The sequence below is a fragment of the Mytilus californianus genome, unplaced genomic scaffold (genome assembly GCF_021869535.1).
Source record: "Mytilus californianus isolate M0D057914Y unplaced genomic scaffold, xbMytCali1.0.p SCAF_12, whole genome shotgun sequence".
NCBI lineage: Eukaryota > Metazoa > Mollusca > Bivalvia > Mytilida > Mytilidae > Mytilus > Mytilus californianus.
Window position 1 is genome coordinate 5,599,155 of NW_026262604.1, and position 21,860 is coordinate 5,621,014.

Genomic DNA, 21,860 nt, shown 5'->3' on the forward strand with positions numbered 1-21,860 from the left:
CTTTCATATAGATAGACAGAAAAAAAATAAGGGATCATTGCATTTTGTGTTCTTAAAAAGGGGAAGACTTAGAGTGTGTCAAATATCAAAATATCACAGCTTTCCATGAAATTGATGTTATGATATTGTACCTTCTTTCACGATTAAAAATTCATTTAAATCGAGGAAGGGAATGTATTTTTATTAATTTGTGTTTAAGAAATAAAGCACATGTAATCATCAATCGGGGCAATTTATAGCCGACTATACGGTATGGGTTTTTCTCATAGTTGATGGTATTACGGTTATCTATTATTACTTACAACCACTTCATTTGAACTTTGGTGGATAGTTGTTACATTGGCAATAATGATGGGCCTGATGGGTTATTTTCGTTCTTCGTGATCGACGCATTTTCGCTATCGTGATCCGTTTTTCTAGATTTTTTTTTTTTATATTTTCGTGATCCGTGATCATGGAAAATTATTTTCTATGAATCGTGATTGACAAAAAAATCAACTCGTGAATCGTGATGAGACTCCCCCCCCCCCCCCCCCCCCCCCCCATCAGGCCCCTCAATAATACCACATCTCCTTATTTTTAAACACAAACACCATTCAGAAAGATAATTCCATTATTAGATATTTACTGTAAAATACTGTGTAATATTTTATATTTAGAATTTGACAGGTACAGAACATGTATACAGCCTATATCATCTATCATATGACGACAAATCTGTGGATACGTCACATCCGGTTGCATACATGTAGGAAAATAGGTCGAAAAAATATTCCCTTGAATTTGACAGTTGTAGGTAATAAATCCTACATTTTATTGCAGAAAAACATTTCTTGGTCATAAAAATATATCTTGGGTAATTCAAAGCACCGTTATTTTTCTATTTGGGGTTTCTAAAGAATATTTTGGAAATTTGAGGTTACATGGTTACTAAAGCTTGTACACATTTTAAATAAGGGGGGACATTAGATTGGTTAACTTTCAGTGATGGTTATTTTCTTATATTCAATGAAATGTTATGTTAGTACTGGAGAGGATAAAACTTTACTCACTTTCTTTATTTGAAACAAAGATAAACACTGCACAATATTTTGAAAAGTGCAAATTTAACAAAGACTAACAGGGAGGGGGGAGGGGATCAATGTTGGTATTACACCTTGACAATGTTAACAAAATCATTCTATAAGTATTGATTTTTTTCTATTTCAAACTGTCCCTTTTGTTCTGAAGGTAATGAAGCAATATTTTCCTCAATCCTTGCAAGCAGATGTAGCTTCATTTAGTTTTCGTCTTTACAAGTTCTTTTTCATCTTATGTAGGTTTTGGAATTTTTGATATTTTTAACGGACTCGGATATTTGCCAATCTTAATCAAATAATAGAACTTTGATGTGTTTTGTGAAAAATACAGCGTTGTATCTAAACCTATTATATTTTTCTTATTTATTTAATAAATACATTAGGCCGATGTTTTTTTTAGTTTGAATTGTTTTACACTAGTCATGAGGGATGAGTTCCAAATGAGACATCTCTCCATTCAGGACACCATCTAGTAAAGACTCAAAAAAAAAAGCAATCATAGAATCAACGCTGTAAAGTAAGCTATAAAGTGTTTCTATATACAAAGCACAATTTAGCAAACCGAAATGGGCAACATAGCACCAATAATGACTGAACATATTGCACATAAGGCAATAGGACAGAAGCCGAACGATAAAAATATCTCTTATGTATTTTTTGGATAATATTAGCAACAGACGGACTTCATCGATAGATGTGTTAAGCTATTTACCGCCTCCGCTTTTTATAACACTATTTTTTTTAGAATACTGAATATTATGATGTACTTTCTTTTATATCAGGTCCTGAATTTAAAAGTTTACACATCCAGTTCAGATAAGTCTGCTTCTGTCGTTACAAACATATTGCCAGTTAGCCTGTAACGCTACGACAACATGCTTGAAATTAAGCAGTGTTTAAGTGCATTTTTTTGTGTTTTTCGAAGCAGCAATGTTTTTTATTTGGCATTATACAGCTTTAAAAGAGCTCAAATGATTTTTATATTCGACAGTGGACACTTCCTTAGAAATTACTGTTTCACGCCGTGAAATTAATGCATATTTCCAATGAATAACAATGGACATAACCTGTTCAACTACATATTTGCCTTCTATTTTGGAAATTACTATGCAAATATTCTGACGTCAGGAATAATTCTGTAAGTATCAAATATGTAGTTCGAATACTTTTATATACTTAATTCGAAATATGTGCTTAGTCATAGACGCATGATATTTTTTTATTAGTTGTTAGTGGCTTTGAACTAGCTGTCAGTAACTGCAAGTACTCTCAGATCTGTACTATGTGTCTTTTTTGATGTTTGGATGTACAAGTACCCGGCCACGTCCACTCTATGTAGTATTGGTATTTGTATCCATCTGATGAGTTAAGACTTTTTCAACTGATTTTTATAGTTCGTTCTTATGTTGTACTGTTACACCATTGTCCCAGGTTAGGGGGAGGGTTGGGATCCCGCTAACATGTTTAACCCCGCCACATTCTGTTTGTATGTTCCTGTCCAGAGTCAGGAGCCTGTAATTCAGTGGTTGTCGTGTTAACATGTTACATATTTGTTTTTCGTTCATTTTTTGTATATAAATTAGGCCGTTAGTTTTTTCGTTTGAATTGTTTTACATTGTCATTTGGGGGTCTTTTAAAGCTGACTATGCGGTATGGGCTTTTCTCATTGTTGAAGGCCGTACGGTGACCTATAGTTGTTAATTTCTGTGTCATTTGGTCTTTTGTGGAGAGTTGTCTAATTGGTAATCATACCACATCTTTTTTTATAGTATATACGTAATCAGAATTTAGTATATTAGTTAAAATTGAGAATGGAAACGGGGAATGTTTCAAAGGGACAACAACTCGACCAAATGGCTGAAAAACAACCGAAAGCCACCTATGAGTCTTCAACACAGCGAGAAAATCCTGCGCCCGGAGACGGGCTTTAGCTGACCCCCTAAACAAAGTGTGTACTATAGGCAAGTGATATGAGAGCCAAATATACATTTTTAATGCACCTACCTAACATACGGCTAAATTATATATCAATGGAAAGCTAAGAATGTGTACTTTCCAAATATCCCGGTCGTCAAAAGAAATTATGGTGCAATTGTTTTTAAATCGGGTTCAAAGGTCAATCTTAATTCACGGGATACTTGCAGTATAAAAATCGAGTTAAAACAAATGCAAAAACGAAACAATACTATGAAAATACAGTATTACTGCTGGAAAATATAATTCTATCATAGTATTAATTAACTTTGGTCGATTTTAACGGTAACGTATGTTACGTAACGTTTTCTCTCAGAGTCTTTGAAAATCAATTCCATAAGTCGCACAAAGTTATCGGTAGTCGCCCTTGTATTATTTAAATCTTATTAGACCTCCATACCAACTAACTGCACGTAATTACAAACATAAAACTGCAAATTTGATATAAATAATCCGAAACAAAGTATTTTAAGCAAGGGGAAAATATTATACATGACGTATTTTGGTTTTCATAGAAAAGTCCCATGACGAACTGTTCATTAAAATGGATGAAACCGTTCAAACGTGTGGTTTCCTGCTAGTATGAAAGCCTACCAACCGCGTCAAGGTCAAAGAATTAAATGGCAGGGTTTTTTTTCTTTTTCTTTTTTTATTGTTGTGCAATACAATCTAAGCCACCTAGGCGTAAAATATGATCACAAAATTTCAAAGGGTTTGCCCACATTATTTGCTGAGCGATGGCATACAGCTGTTGGTCGAAAGTTTGGATCGGCTTTTTCGCACATGTCAACCCATCTGTACATCGTAGTATAGACAGTTGTCATGTCACTTGGTTTTGCATCAACTATCGGTGCATATGCAGTACTGACAAATGGACAGTGTTTTGAAATGCTTTGTGATATCCAGTCCAAAATGGTATAATTTGTTGATCAGTGTGCTTTTGGAAAAATATTGAGAACTCGAAAGGGTTTCTAGATAAAAGTCTTAGAAATACCCATGAATCGTTTGATATTTCTGCATTTAAAACATTGCAGAAAATACTTAGCTCATAGAATAATTATCACGCCGAGTAGGTTCTACCCTTTCTTTTGGTTTACTGAAAGGAAGACAACGAATTGGGGGAGATGATTCTTCCGTAACAGGCAGTGAACGTCCTTGAACACGTGCTAACCTTATATCCGCAACAGTGGTGTCTGCGGGTAATGTGACTACTTAAAACACAGCCCTATCCATTGAATGGAATGTACCTAAATGCAGAAACAATAGATGGCTATTGTTTCTGTGTTTAGGTCGATATTGTCTGCACCTTCCTTGATAAGGTTTGACCCCCAGAAGAAGAAACAATACCATGCGGAAAGTATGCCCCATCTTCAATTTTTGTAAGTTCATTGTTTGATGCGCAAAACCCATAATGTTTAATGTATCTACAAGAGTTTTAGATCAATAGATATATGGTGCATTTGTAATGCTAAACCTAAATGAAAAGGTGTAAAAGAATTTCTTTTTATAGATACCATACATTTTGCTAAAGCCATACATGTATGAACTTTGTCAATAGGTATTTCATACTCTTTATTAACTGCCGCGTATGCGCCATCAGCAAAAAGACAATACCGAAATGTTTCTAAAGCAGGCTTCATAATTTCAATTGAATGATCCAGTGAAGTGTCTTTAGATAATGAATATTCATCACATTGGATTACAACTTCACTAATCTGCCTCCGTAAAATACTAGCAGCTGCATAAAGTATTTGTTCTTCAATACAAACAGTTTCGCAATCACTGTTCAGATCTTTAAATTTGATAGACTGTATATCACAGTTTAAACGTTTAGCCGTCTTTACGGCATTAGATAGCTTTTTAGAGCTACTGTATACAATATTGGACATACCTTGGCCTTGTTGGGGCTGTATTTATATAGACTGACCAAATATGTTTGTCTTTTTTTCAGAAATTGAGTAAACTTATCAAGTAAAGTTGTGAACAAGAATACTTTCTTGTGTACAGTCAAGTCATCTTTAATTGTCAAAACAAATGTAAGAAACGCTGTTTCATGTTCAGAATTAAATAGCTCTTTCAAAATGTTTAGCAAATATTAAGTAATGCAAGCTGGATGGTATAAAACTTTACTAGTAAAATGCTCTTGAGTAATTTTGTAAATCATATCATTGTCGGGGATATGTGTAACAACACTCAATACAGCTTGAGTTCTCTCCTCAGAGGATACCTTATGAAGTTCTTTGACTTGTTTAAGACTACATTTGCAAAATATACTAACAGACTAATCAGTTTAAGTCCAGACAAAACATAAGATGATAAGTTGTGCTCACTTTTCACTTTTAAAAAAATTATAGCAACTCTTATGATATTTTGTACTTTCAAATTTGATGTTTTCAATTTTTTCATACTCATCGACCAGTCTTCTCTTAACTTAATCTTTAAAAGAGGGGCAAAAGATACAAGAGGGACAGTCAAACTCATAGATCGAAATAAACTGACATCGTCATGGCTGAAAAAGAAAAGATAAACAGACAAATAATAGTACACAAGGCACAACATAGAAAACTAAAGACTATTCAATACGAACCCCACCAAAAACTGGGGTTGATCTCAGGTGCTCCGGAAGGGTAAGCAGATCCTGCTACATATGTGGCAACCGTCGTATTGCTCATGTTATTACAAAACCAGTAAATAGTCTAACTCGGGAGGTAACATTCATGAAAAGGGAAGGGGGTTGTAGTTACGACATAAGGAACGTATCCGATAATTTAAGTTTTTCCACTGCGGCAATAAAACTTAATCTTCCTTTAAGTGTTGAACTACATAGCTTCTCTGTAGTAAAAACCTGACAGACTATGCATATGTGCCAATCAATGGATAGTTTTTGCTTTTTAGCAGAGGAAGGGTTCATTTTAACTGGACTGTGAAAATTCGACACGTCTCGGAAATTTTTCTACCATTTTCCGATACGATTCCTTATTTAGTAAGGGATGTATTCGACAGAACTAAAAAAAAAATGTTTTATTTTCATTAGATCTTAATTTTGGACGATTTTATATTTATTTATGCCATACTAAAGTACTGGATCAGTTTTAGATAGAAATAGAACCGTTTAAATATGATTTATCGTACTCCAACAGTACACATAAGTATAGGTGGCACGGTAGTATTTCCTGGCCCATAAGGGATAGTGATAGCCTTTTTAGACTTTTCACCACTTTCTAGCACTGCCCAAAATTCTACGTACACAGTTTACTGAAGTACTTTCATTATAATTTTCAGAAATGAATTTAAATATGTATCATGACCGTTTACTTTTTTTGCTATCTTTAAAAACCTAAAGCCACTAGTGCTTTTAGGTCTTTTATCATGCAGTGAATACAAAATTTTTAAAAATTCTCAAAAATTCATTTTCATCTGTATGTAAAATTATTTCATATTTTTCTACACCTGATTCATCCCTCAGTTTGGGAAAGTATGTTCAGTTGATACTGTATGTTTTGTCCAATCACACTGTTCAGATACATTGACTTAAGTAGGGTACACAAAAGAGCAACCTAAATTCTGGAATGCAAATACTACCGCGCTCCCCATACGGAAATCGACTAACAAATACAGTTAAAAACCGATAACGAAGTAGATAAGGAATTCCGGAAACTGTAGTAATTTTGTCAACATTTTAAAAGTAAAGAAATTCGTGATTTCAGAAATATTGAGAGAAAGTCCTTGTCTAGAATGAAAAAAAAAACGACAACTGACCAGTAATTTAGTGTGTTCTAAAGCGATAAGAGTGCAAATACATGTAATAAACATCAAATTGTAGACCTGACAAGGTCAAGATTATGAACATTTTCGTATAAAATGTCAAATATTTTGAAGGAATGCAAAAGCATGCGGACTAACTGTTGTAAGTACTGTTATTCGATATTCTAAGAATCGAATTCACTAAATTGTTCTGCCTAAAAGAAGAGATACTAGTACGTCTAATTGTCTTTGCTTGAAAAACATGTCGTCATTTTAGAATTTTCAAGTAATTTCTGCAATAAATGTCAATTTTACAAAAACTGCACCGTACGATTTTGTGACGACCGGGCAAAAATTTAAAAAGTTAAATCAATATTCTTTTATTTAAAAAAAAAAAATAGCCGTATGTTAGGTGGGTTCATTAAAGTCATTAACTAGACGTTTTTTTTTCAAATATGACACTCGACTACTAGTTCAGTGAAAATGGACGTCACACTAAACTCCAAAACCATACAAATGAACTAACATTAAATTTCATACAAGACTAACAATGACCAGAGGATCTTGACTTAGGACAGGTTCAAAAATGCGGCGGGGTTGAGCATGTTTAGTGAGATTTCAACCCTCCCCTTATACCTCTAGCCAATGTAGAAAAAACAAACACACAGCAATACGCACAGTAAAACGCAGTTTAAAAGAAGTCAGAGTCCGATATCAGAATAGGTTTTATTCAATTATGTTTTTTCGCACCTTTTCGTATATGCAAAAATCATTCATGTATTGACAGAATTGAAAAAACTATAAGCTCAAAAAAGCCTGTGTCGCTCACCTTCGTCGATGTGCATATCAAACACATTAAAATCATGACAAAATTCTGTGTTGGTGATGATGACTTGTTTGTAGATCTTACTTTACTGAAAGTTCTTGCTGTATACAATTATCTCTATCTATAATGAACTGGGCCCAGTAGTTTCAGAGAAAAATATTTTTGTAAAAATAAAAATAAGATAATACGAAAAATTGACTTTAAAGGGCAATAATTCTTTACGGTTCTAATTGAAAATTTTTATCATGTTGAATTATTTGTAGATCTTACTTTGCTGAACAATATTGTTGTTTACAGTTTATCTCTATCTATTATAATTTATCCAGTACTCGAGAATCGCTCGGTAAATCCAACGAGTAATCGATTAGTTAATCTTCAACGAGTTGACATCCCTAATTATAATATTCAAGATAATAACCAAAAACTGCAAAATTTTCTTAGAATTACCAATTCAGGGGCAGTAACCCAACAACGGATTGGCTGATGCATCTGAAATTTTTTAGGGCAGATCGATCTTGACTTGATGAATATTTATACCCATGTTATATTTGCTCTAAATGCTTAAGTTTCAGAGATATGAGACCAAAACTGCGTTTTAGCCCAATTTTCTATTTTAGCCATGGCAGCATCTTATTTGTTGGGGGGTTCATCGGATACATTTTTAAAACTATATATCCTAAAGATAATTTAGGCCAAGTTTGGTTTTATGTGGCCCAGTTGTTTCAGAGGAGAAGCTTTTTGTAAAAGTTAACGGATACCAAGTGATGAGAAAAGCTCACTTGGCACTTTTGGGCCAGGTGAGCTAAGAACGGATAAACAGAATTATGTCCGTATGGACACTTCGAATTCCGTACATACGGAATTATTATCTAACAATTTTTGCATAACGTATGCTGAAATACATCTACTAAATAGAATTTTAATTACGTGTATATATATATGCAGAATTCAATTTCCGTACTTTATACCTGGAATTATTTATATAGTTTTTCATCAGACTATTTTCAACAAATTCAGAGGGGTCAGAATATCATTTCGTTAATAAATCTCAGAATCTATTCTGTATATTGGATATTGTGAAGCTCCAATATGGCAAAATTCGACCCGCCACTTAAGAGATTAGGTGGACGAATCTGCGGCACAAAACAACCTACGACTATAACAAAAATTGTGGTGCTTTAATGTACACTGTACTTTTTAAAAGACATAGTTAATAAGAGTAGTATCTGTTTTCTTCAATATTCGAATTTTGAAATTGACATTCAGCATGATGCCATCACAGGTTTTTTAAAGAGACATTTACGCCAGTTTACTCCAAAATTGAAAAATAAAAGAATCTAAACATTAGTGTTATGCACAGTCAGTTTGCCTTAACAATTTCATTGACTTAACAAATGAATGGTATACAAACAATGCGTTAGTCCAGGAGTAAGTTAATCATTTGACAAAGAAATATGCGGGAAAAGACATACACACAGTGTCTTAGATGCATGATATTTTATTAGTTGTTATTGACTTTGAATTAGCTAGCTGTCACTAACTGCGAATACTCTCAGATCTGTACTTCATGTTTTAGTTGTTATTTGGAATGAATAAATACCCTGCGACGTCCAGACTGTACTTGTGTTTGATGTTTTTTCTGCTTTGTATCCATCTGACGAGTTAAGCCCTTTTCAACTAATTTTTATAGTGTGTTCTTATGTTGTACTGTTACGCCACTGTCCAAGGTTTGGGGAGTGTTGGCACCTTCGATGTTTAACCACGCCACATTCTTTAAATGATAGTCCAAGTCAGTAGCCGTTGATTCAGTGGTTGCCGTTGGTACATGTCTGTCATATTTGTTTTTGGTAAATAGTTTCGTTATAATTCACCTGTCCCGACTCCCCCTTAATTACATCTTAAAATTAGCATGTTTTTCAATAGATTTTAAAATAAGCTTGGGATATAAATTCGGTATGGTATCCCTACTTATATTTTGAGTGTCATCTCTATGTCTGATCGAACGTTATGGGAAGTGCCAGGTACTTCGTATTTCGTGGATTCATATTCACGAACATGAATTTCATCAAATCGCACGATGGGTGTCTTGGTAGAAGTTGGAATGGTTCATCTTTTCGGAGCACAATATTCTTCCTATACGTCATCTTATTTGCTGGGCCCTAGGTTTGTTTTTGTCTCCTTATTTTTCTCATTTTTGACTGACGCTCCATTAGTCGCCATTTTCCGAGAAATAATTAAATAAAAATTAGTTGAGGCATACACGGAATTTGAAGTATTACGACCAAAGAGGGCAGACAGGTTAACCCTTGACATAAAACATAACCGTTTACTAAAAAAAAGCAAGGAATGGCAGTGTACACACAAACGAAATATAAAAAACAAATAAACTTCCCGGACCCGTAAAACGATAGTCGGAAAGGATAAGGACAGAACATGTTTATCAACTCCAAGCTTAAGGCACTAAGACAAATATCCCGCATGAGAAGAAAAATCGGAATCTAAAAAGATAACTACAAATATTATCGAGAAAGGAGTTGGTCTTTTTGGAGAAAATTAATCCACACTTATGACAGATGAATCGTCGGAATAATGAGATGTCGGAATAATGGGCTGTCGGAATAATGGGATGTCGGAGTAGTGGGCTGTCGGAATAATGGGATGTCGGAATAATGGTTGTCGGGACTAACAGGATGTCACCAGTGAGTACATACTCAAAGTTGTTGTTCTATGGAGTTCTATAGCTAAATATAGACATTAAAACTAGTAAAACATAACCTGCAGGCTACATTTTTAAAGAGTATCTTAAATTTATTTTACTCAACTTTTTATTTTTTTTTAGCCTTACAAGATATTTTTATCATTTAATTCATGTATTTCATATTTATACAATTTGCCTGAAATTGAACAGGTAATTTGTTGAACTTTTATTAAGAATTGCAGGCATTTTTAAAAATGCTTGTCAATTTTAGGCATTTTAAAAAAATGGCCTCAAAATTCAGTCATTTTACAAAATGCCTAAATTTTGAAAATGCCTGTTACATATACATAAAATGTAGAAGTTTTTATATATGCGCTTAACAATCGTTACGGGAGTTATTGTTTATAGTATATATTAGGTGTTTTATTTCCTCCTGATACACAACTCGTATCTGTCAGATGTCAAGTACACTCGATTATGAATGCGTTTGTTAGTATTGTGTTAATTCGATGGGAGCATTGTCGGTTTATGTCAGAAAACTATTTTTCAATCTTTTCTTAGTCACTGATGAAAGTATAAGCTCATGTGCCGAATAATTGTTTTATTAGATACTTCAAATCAATGGCCCTTTGCAGCTTCACATATGTCTATATAGAAGGGCTTTAGATAATATTTCTTCACATCCAGCAATGGAATAAGTAATAACCGTCAACGAGACAGCCACCAAACAACACAAGTTAACCAATACGGACGTTTTAACAACTTCTAAACCTTTGACAAATACTATTGACTTGATAGTCCAAAATCTAATTATATTTCAACGAATAATGTCGGAAGTTTCATCACCATTTTCACTGTAGGTATAGTGTCCGATTTGATCGTGTTTCGTTCGAGTTATTCGATCGGGATTGTTCGAGTTTTACTGCAGTTTTTCGAGTGAATATGATAAAAGAAATGTAAACAAACAGACAGACTTCTTTTCTTGTAATACGTGAAATAGATGCTTGAACTTAATATGCACAAGGTCAATTAGAATAAGCGATAAAAGAGGGGCGCAAGATACCAGAGGGACATTCAAACTCATAGATCGAAAATAAACAAAGAAAAAGACAAACAGACAAATAATAGTGCACATGACACTACATAGAAAACTAAAGACTAGGCAACATGAACCCCACCAAAAATTGGGGTGATCTCAGGTGCTCTGGAAGGGTAAGCAAATCCTGCTTCACATGTGGCACCCGTCGTGTTGCTCATGTTATTACAAACCCGGATAAAACAATATCATCAACTATACATTTCTTTCCTTTATAAACGTTTAAATAGAAAATGCCTGTACCAAGTCAGGAATATGAATAAGTCAAATAAAGTACTTTTCATAGCGCAAAACTATGTTTGATTAACTGTAGTATTGTATTACGTAACCAATACTTTTTATACATAGCATAGTTCATTTATTGAATTACAGGCTCTTCTATTGGTACAGGCACATGTGTCTTGACTCAACATGTTTGTAAAAGCTCAAACTCATCAAACGAATGGATAACAACTGTCATATTCCTGACTTGGTATGGCATTTTTTATGTACAATATGATGGATTTAACCTGGTTTTATAGCTAGGTAAATCTCTCACTTGTATGACAGTCGCATACAATTCTATTATATATTGCCCTTCTCTAAATTACAGTTACAAACTTAGAAAAATCAGTTTTTAAGCCAAGAATGTCATCCCTCTTATTCACATTTTCTTTGCAAAGCCCGGACCATTTGTTAAAAACCCGGAAATTTTGTTAAAAACCCGGACGTTTTATATGTTTTGCTCCAAAAAAAAAACAAAACACGGACAATAAAAAACAATGAATTGTAAGTGAATTTCAAAGCAATTGTGCCTGATAAATAAAACTATCATACTTGCAAAATAGCAATAAATATACACATATTTCTTATCTTCACATATTGAAATAATACATTATTTCTTTGGGTTTGACTCTTTTGAATTGAATTAAAACAAAAAACTTATTTTAATCAACTAAAACAGTTGATATTTAATGCATTCAATATAAATCAAAGATTTTGATATGAATACACATTATATAAGGGAGATAATTTCTATTATAATTTCAATAAGATAGAGTAATCTCCCATTGTACACAATATTTCTGTATTAAAAAAATTTGAACACAAGTGGATATGTTACTCTTCATTATAATAATTATTTGTTTTTAATTATTATTAGACGTTTGTTGTTTACACTATGATCTCAAATTTTCTTTCTTTTTTATGCTATTATTTTTTTTGTTTCTTTTTCATTTTGGCACATTTTTCAGAAAAAGAAGAAATATCAATAAAAAATCTACGGGGAGGAGACTGTATTTTCAATTCTTTTGCAACAAACAAAAGAGGGGGTAGCAATATTTTTTTTATCAAAAACTTTGAATACAAGATACATAATTAAAAGATGATAAAGGGAATTTGTTAGGAATTGGTATTGAAACTGAAGCAAAAAGAATAACTTTGATAAGCTTATATGGTCCAAATAAAGATTCACCTGAATTTTATTCTAGAGTTAGTGACAAAATAGAAAACTTGAACAACCAATCAGTTATTATAACTGGAGATTATAATTTAGTCCAAAACCAAAATATTGATACTTATAATTACCAAAAGAGAAAGTTTTAGATATAATAGAAAGTTATGATTTAACAGATCCCTATAGGGAATTGTACCCTGAACTAAAAAAAATTACATGGAGAAAAACTAATCCCATTAAGCAAGCAAGATTGGATTTCTTTTTAATATCACAAGGCCTTAATCAACATGTACATGATGTACACATTCTTAACAGTTATAGATCTGATCACTCCCCAATAATGTTACATTTAAAGATGAATAACTTTATAATTGGTAAAGGTCTATGGAAATTTAACAATTTACTTTTACATGACATTGAATATTCAGCTGCTGTTAAAGAGACTATAAATAAAGTAAAAGAACAATCTGCATCACTAGTATACAACAGAGAAACATTAGAACAGATAAATGACTTAGAAATTCAATTTACTATAAACGATCAACTCTTGTTAGAAACTTTATTAACAGAAATTAGAGGAAAATCAATTTCATACTTCTTTTAGGAAGAAACAAAAAGATAAAAAAGAAAGAATACTATCAGAAGATATTAAAAAACCAGGAGAACAAATCTTGACAGAAGAAATCTTTACTGAAATTGAAAAAAAGAAAACTGATCTAAAAGTATTAAGGCAAGAAAAAATGAGGGGGTCCTACATCAGATCCAAAATGCAATGGATAAAAGAAGGAGAAAAACCTTCAAACTTTTTTTCTGAATTTAGAAACTAAACATTTTATAAATAAAACTATTCCAAAATTAGTCAATGAAAAAGGGGACACTGTCAGTGAGCAAGATAAAATATTAAAGGAGGCAAACAATTATTACAAAAGGCTATATACCAAAACAGAAAGCTTGAATAATGTTAACCTTAATTGTGAAATTGTGAAATTCCATATACTGATATTAAAAAAACTAAATAATACCACAAAAGAATCTTTGGAGGGTAAAATTACTTATAGTGAATTAACAAAAGCTTTGCGAAGAATGAAAAATGAAAAAAGCCCTGGGTCAGATGGTTTCACAAATGAATTTTTCAAATTTTTCTGGATAGATGTAGGAACATTTGTATTTCGCTCTATAATAAATGGTTACGAAAAGGGGGATTATCTTTTACTCAAAGACAAGGTATTATTACCTGTATACCAAAGAGAGATAAACCAAGACAGTTCATGAAAAACTGGCAACCAATAAGTTTACTAAATACCACATATAAATTAGCGTCAAGCTGCATAGCAGAGCGTATAAAATTAGTTCTACCTCAAATTATAAATAGTGATCAGACCAGTTTCATTCCTGGTAGGTTTATAGGGGAAAATACTCGTCTTATTTATGATATTTTATTTCATACAGAACTAAATAATTTACCAGGACTGCTCCTTCTCATAGATTTTGAAAAAGCTTTTGACTCTGTATCATGCAATTTCATTGAAAACATTTTAGACTTTTTCAATTTTGGCCCCTCTATAAAACACTGGATAAGGACCTTTTACAAAAATATAAGTTCTGCAGTTTCTCAAAATTGTTTTTTATCTGAATTCTTTGAAATTCAAAGAGGTTGTCAACAAGGGGATCCTTTATCACCTTATATCTTTCTTTTATGTGCAGAAATACTTGGAATATTAATTAGAAAAAATAAAGAAATAAAGGGAATTAAAATAGATGATACCGAATATTTGATCTCTCAATATGCAGATGACACGTCAATTATTCTTGACGGGACACCAGAATCTCTGGATGCATCTCTCCGCCTATTACATAAATATGCTGAAATGTCTGGTCTCCATATGAACTTGGACAAGACAAAGGTGGTGTGGATAGGGAAGAAAAAATATAGTCAAGACACCATGTGTGTAAAGTGGGGATTGGAATGGGGTTCCAGTAGGTTCACACTACTAGGAATAAACTTTTCGGTCAATTTGCAAGAAATGGAATCTTTGAACTATTATCCTAAAATAAAAGAAATTGAAAATATAATTAATATTTGGTCTAAACAAACACTTACTCCAGTGAGAAAAATAACAATTATCAAGACACTAATTATTTCAAAATTAAATCATCTGTTTTTAACATTACAAGCACCATGCTATACTACTCTTAAACAACTTATTCGTACAATATATTCATTTATTTGGGAACACAAGCCTGACAAGATTAAAAGAGAAATATTATATCTGGATCATAAATTTGGGGGCTGAAAATGCTAGATATTGAAGAATATATAAAAGGGTTAAAACTAACGTGGGTCCGACGGTTGTTAAAAAGCAATACAAAACTCAAAAAGCTAGTAGAAAGCACAGAAAATATTAATATTAAAAACCTAGTATTTCTAGGTCCATCAAACAGATGTAAGAACCCCTTTTGGAAAGAGGTTTTTAAAGCATGGACAGAAATGCAAAATAAACTTATACCAAAAAATGAAGAAGAATTTTTAGCAGACTCACTTTGGAATAATGAAAATATTAAAATAGGAAACACATCTGTTTTCTATAAAGACTGGGCTGATAATGGTATTTTGTTGATAAATGATCTGGTAGATAATAAGGGTAAATTATTGACTTTTGAGCAATGCAAAAATATTTATGAAATTAAATCTAACTTTCTAGTTTATAATGGGGTTATATCAGCAATAAAATCATATCAAAATTCTCTCAGACATAATATCTATATAGACAGTCTTCATAAAATTCATGGACCAATTCTTCCGTATAATATAAGAACAGTTTTTTTTATCAAATAAAGGGTCAAAAGATATGTATAATGTTTTATTAGAAAAAAATAGTACAAGGCTTAACTGTGAAGATAAATGGTCTCTAAGATTAAACAAAAAATTGGATTGGAAAAAAGTGCATAATATGTCTTTTTACACCACAAAAAGCTCTAGACTTCATTGGTTCCAATACAGAATAGTACACAGAATCATAGGCACAAATGAATTTTCATTCAAAATTAAGATAAAACAAACAGATAAATGTACTTTCTGTAATGAAGCTATTGAAGATATTGAGCACATATTTTGGACATGCTATAAAATTTCAGATTTATGGATTAAACTTAGTGATTGGATTTATAACCAAACACAAATAATAATTCCATTTAATATAGATATTATTTTATTTGGAAATTTAGGAAACAAAGGAAATAATAAGACAAAAAACTTAATAATACTCCTTACAAAATTCTATATTTATAGAACAAAACTCTGTGAAAATCAGGTAAATTTCACAGGACTAAAAAATTACCTCAAAGAATCTCTTACACTAGAAAGGAATATATTTTTTAAAAGTAACCCTTTTCAGATGGCCAATATCTGCTGGGACCCCTGGCTTCCAGTACTTGAAGAATAATTTTTTATTATAAAATAATAGGTAACAGTCTCCGGGACAAGTTTGCAATTCCGCTGAGTGCAAAAGTTTTCACCTTGATTTTTGGAGTTAGGTCAAAATGAAGTTGATAACTTGGTTGGTATTGGTTTCCTGATATGTGTCCTGAAAAATTTTGGCTCTAGCACCACTGTTGAAAAAGTTATGTCCCTTTTTTCAACAATTTCCTCAGAGGAAAAGTAGTTTTCCTCAAGGGAAATCAAATTTCCCTAATGGAAAAAGATTTTTCCTCAAGGGAAAAAGATTTCCCTTAGGAAATTTGCAGCTTAAATATTTCCTTTGAGGAAATTTTATTTCCTTTAAGGAAATTCTATTTCCTCTGAGGAAATTTGCGGCTTCAAATTTTCCTTTGAGGAAATTTGCGGCTTCATATTTTTCTTTGAGGAAATACTTTTTCCTGTGAGGAAATTTTGTCAACTACAATTTCCTTTGAGTAAATTTTTGACCAACATTTTTCCTTGAGGGAAAATTAAAGACAGCTAATTTCCTCTAAGGAAAATATTGATCTCCAAATTTCCTCTATGGAAATTTCTGTACATCAAATTTCCCCTAAGGAAATGTTTTCCCCTATTTTTCCTCTACGGAAATTTCATAACAGTACAAACAGTACATGCAGTATGAATATAACTTTTCCTAGACTGAATAGTTGATACAAAAGATAATTAAAACTTTAATAAAATTTTCACTGATGAGTAACATGACATACAATAACAATAGGTTGGCTGTTAAAGACAATACAATAATAAGCAAAGCGCTATGAATATCATACCAATTGTGATGTTATTAATATTGTGCTCATATTTGCAGATTAAATAAAATAAACACTTTTCATGTTAATTTAACTTTTCTTCTGTTTCAGCTGCTGTGTACAATTATTCCATACCCTACATAACAGTTCAGTGCATAATTAATTCGATCCACCTTGACATCTTCCTTTAATTGGTACAGAATACATTTTTGCAATTTGTTCTTCAAACATCTTCCTCTGTATATATTTGATATGACGGAGCGATGTACATGAATGGATAAAGCAGGTGTTAACTTCGCCAACAAAATACTATTTGTTTCTACATTTCTCCCTAATCCTTCAGTGAATATGTAGGTTGTTGCATTTACACAATTGTGTTCTTGTACATCTATGATAGTACTCCATTTTGTTTATAGCCATATTGTTGAAATTTCCTATTTCTTTTTCCAGGAAAGCACACATTTCATTTCACATTAATCCGATTAGCACACAATGTAGAAAAATATTCACTTTAAGTTTCCACTTCAGTATTGACCTGTTGATGATCATGAAAACCAAGATGTCTGACCTATAAATACACAAAATAAAAAAAATGTTATCAATGGAGAAAAAAACAGCAATATAAAATAAGCTTATTTTATCAAGTTTAATATGAACATTTTGAGAAACTTTCATTTGATATTCTTACTTATGAGTTCCCTTATTTCAGTGCTTTGTGTCCACGATTTAATATTAGTCGTTTTAGTGCCTTGCAGTGATATTTTTAGTTGAACCACTTGAAACAGTTTTTACAGTTTGTTCGTATGTTGTGCTATTAGAACCACTGTCCTAGATTATGGTAAGGTTGAGTGCTCACAGACATGATTTTTTTTTATTAATTGTTATTGGCTTTGAACTAATTTGGATTGTTTAAATCTTTTCATGTTGGGGCCTTAATTGGCTGACTTATAAGGTATGGGTTTTCTCATTATCGAAGGCCGTCATTGGCCTTTAATTGCTTGCATCCACTTCATTGAAATTTGGTGGATAGTTCACTCATTTACCATACCACATCTTCTTATTTTTATAATAGTCATCATTCAAGGGCAATCACTTTTATTATATAGAAGTGGCCCTACCATTTAGGCCTTGTTGTCTTCTATTTATCTTGTTTTGCCGATCATTTCTGCTGTAACTGTTTATATTTCTCTTTATCTTCTATATTTCTTGCCCTAAACATAAAAAGGGTAAAAACTATCATTTAATGACAATAACTTTTAATATTATTAATTCGTATATTTTAACTAATTTGATTCGTTCAGGGATAGTCACATGTTAAACTATATTTTCGAAGGTAGAGAGAAAACGGCGGATAGCAAAAAGCATATTGCACAGCAAAAAGCATATTGCACGGTTATTTTTAAAAAATCTAAAAATAGAAATCTAAAAACCAATATACTTAATGACGCATTCTCAACAACCAATCAAATGCTTTTCTGCATTACTTCCGGTGCAATCACAACAAGCAGACGTTAGCTAAATGGCCACAAAAGGAAGATTTGCATCCCTCGAGGACGAAGATAGTGAAAATCTATTAGAAAATGTGGATGCAAAAAATACTAAGAGGCAAACCAACACAGCTCTTAATAGTTTTCGTGAATATTTAACGGAGAAGAGCCTACCACTCGACTTTGAATCTTATGAAGATGAACAATTGGACGACGTTTTGGCTAAATTTTATATGGAAATGCGCAACAAAAATGGTGATATGTACAAAAAGTCAACCATGCAGTCGTACCGTTAAGGTTTGCAACGTCACTTGTCCAAAAAAAGGGATATTGACATACTCAAAGGTGACAATTTCAAGAAGTCAAAAAAAGCATATCAATGTATGACAAAGGAGCTAAAAAGACTTGGTCTGGCAGCTGTGGAGCACTATCCAGCAATTGCTGATGTTGATATGGAAAAGATGTACATGTTTTTCTGTACAGATTTGGAAAGTCCAAAAATGCTCCAGTACAAGGTATATATAACAAAAAATCAAATGAAGATATCTTACATTTTCATTCAAATTTTGTACAATATGTGCTAGAAAAGTATGTCTTTATGAACAGGTGAATTTTATTAAACTTAAAATTAATCAAATGGACCGGTTAAACTTAAAATTGATCAAATGGACCGGTAACCAGTAATTTTCTTGCGACATGTTTTATATAACAATTTGAAAATTACAATTTAATATTATATCACATGTATTTTATTGATATTGATATACATACAATATCCTTTAATTTCAGGTATTTGTGGACATAATGATGTATTTCGGTCGTAGAGGCAGGGAGAACCTGGCTACCTTGACAAGACAGGACTTTGCAGTACAACCAGATCCAGAGGGTACACTTTATGTTTATAAAACCCATGATGAACTAACAAAAAATCATCAGACAGATAGTGAAAAGTCTTCTGATGGTAGGATGTATGAAATCAAAGGTAATTAAATTTTTATGTCTAAATTAATATGAGGCAGGCATTACCTGATGAGCTCCAAATGTTTTTTAAGATTTGTATATCAGGAAATTATTCAAGATAAAGGCTGTCAATGGATCCAGGGGGAAACAATATCTTCGGGCGAACTTACCTATCTTCTTGTCTTAGCGCAAGGTGGAAAGCTTGGTTTCTACTTCCAATTGAATAAAAAAAAATCTTGTAAGTGCAGGTACACAACTCGCCATTTCTACAATATTTATAAAATTATGAAGAAACTATATTAAAATACCTAAAAAAGACATTTAAAATGATATTTGCAAACGAGAAGCTGAAGATACCAAAGGCACATTCAATCTCGTTATTCTACGAAAACTAAAAACAGCCAAAATAAAAGATAAAAAAAAAACCAATAGCAACTTATGATAAAACAAAACCATGTCTTTACTCTCCAATCCTATATCATTTTTTACTTAGTTTTCTGTTTCATTGCTATATCAATATCAATATATTATTTGCATATCTCATTTTTGTTTCTCAATATAGACAATATTTTTTTATTTTAATTTATTTGTCTTTTCAGGTAGTGACCGATGTCCAGTACGGTCGTTTGTAAAATATATCCGCCGTCTCAATCCACAGTGTAATAAACTTTTTCAACAGCCAAAATCAGCAGCTAAAGAGGGGATATATTATGACAACATTCCCCTTGGACATAACAATCTCGGCAACTACATGAATGAGATAAGCAAGGCAGCCAATCTTTCAAGAGAGTATACCAACCATTCTTGTAGGGCTACAACTGTCCACATTTTGGATGAAGCACAAATTCCCAGTAGACACATTATGAGTGTCACTGGTCATAAATCAGAGGCATCCTTAAAGACATATAGCGGTAAAACGTGTGAAAAAACAAAAAAAGTGATGTCAGAGACATTAAGTGAAAAAACACTATGCAAAACATCTAAAGTTACAAAACCGGCCACTTTGTCGTCAAATATTGATTATTTGTGTCTTTCACAAACAAGTGTGACCGTTGAAACTGAAGCAATATCAACTGCCTCATTTGGCTCTTTCAATTTACAGCCATTGTCCGACTCCCAAACTCAAAACCTCATTAATGATATCATTCCTGAATTAGCAGCTGATCATCATGATGATGGTATGGATGATTTATTGAAATCCCTTGAAGTTCCAAGATGTATAAAAACAGTCAAACTCAGTTGATACTGCTAGTATTAACCAGAAAGCTATGCCAGTTCCAGTATTCAATAACTGTTCAAATATTACTGTCAATTACAACTTTTTTCAGAAGAATTAATGAAAAACAAAGTGTTTTAGAAATTTATTCAATGTTTAATTGTTAAATTGTTTAGTCTACCAAGAACATTAGTTAAATGTTTCAATTGTTTTTGAATTGTTGGCATATTATTTATGAAATACCTTTTAAATTTCATGATATTGTTAATGTTGGAATAAATAATCATCATATATTTCGTTCAACATGGCCAAATCAATTATTACATCTTATAAGAATTTTTAAATATTTAGAAAAGAACAGATTTGGTGAACAAGTCAAAGAAACAATTAATATACTACCGTCAAGATAAAATCATAAAAAATACAGATTCTTATGCACTGACAATATTTGTGAATTAATAATATAACAATTGTAGCCTTTGTATGAGGTCGATACAGGATATATCGACCTAAAGAAGTATATCGACTTCGGACTTCGTCCTCAGTCGATATACTTCTTTCAGGTCGATATATCCTTGCATCGACCTCATACAAAGGCTATAATTGTATATTATACATCAGTATGTGTTTTTCTATATACAATGATATAAAAAAGAATGACATATTTGTGCTATTTCATTTCACAGACTATTTGCTAGTCAATAGTTTCAAAGACTATTACCCCGGTCAATAGTTTAACAAACAAACTTTCCCGTATTTTTTCATCGTGTTCATACTAATTTTTCATTGGACAGCAATGAGGTGATTAACTATTCTTCTATGATTTGTGCGCTTGACAACGTTAAACTCTGAAATATTGTTAACGGTATAATCTGTATATGTTTGTCGTCATAATTTCAAATTAATATATTACTTACAGAAACAATTAAAAATAAAGAAAAAGAAAATACATGTGACATATTTTAAGAACTAAAACAAAAGTAGTGGTATGGGTCTGTCGTCACGACGTCTTCATAATCTGGGATTGCTTTGGTGTACGGTAGCTAGCTTTTATTATATGCACAGGAATTTTTACACAAGGATTCCTGGTCTTGATTACAGTAATCAAAATATTGACA

The 21,860-nt window shown here is 32.2% G+C and overlaps 1 protein-coding gene across 1 annotated transcript; it reads left to right on the forward strand.

Moving 5' to 3' along the window:
* The first annotated feature begins 18,583 nt into the window (after positions 1–18,583).
* On the forward strand, positions 18,584–20,769 carry LOC127722253 (uncharacterized). Its single transcript, XM_052229148.1, has 3 exons — positions 18,584–19,081; positions 19,356–19,548; positions 20,126–20,769. Exons 1-3 carry the CDS (start codon positions 18,950–18,952, stop codon positions 20,767–20,769), a joined length of 969 nt encoding a protein of 322 aa, XP_052085108.1. The 5' UTR covers positions 18,584–18,949.
* Positions 20,770–21,860: the final 1,091 nt, after the last annotated feature.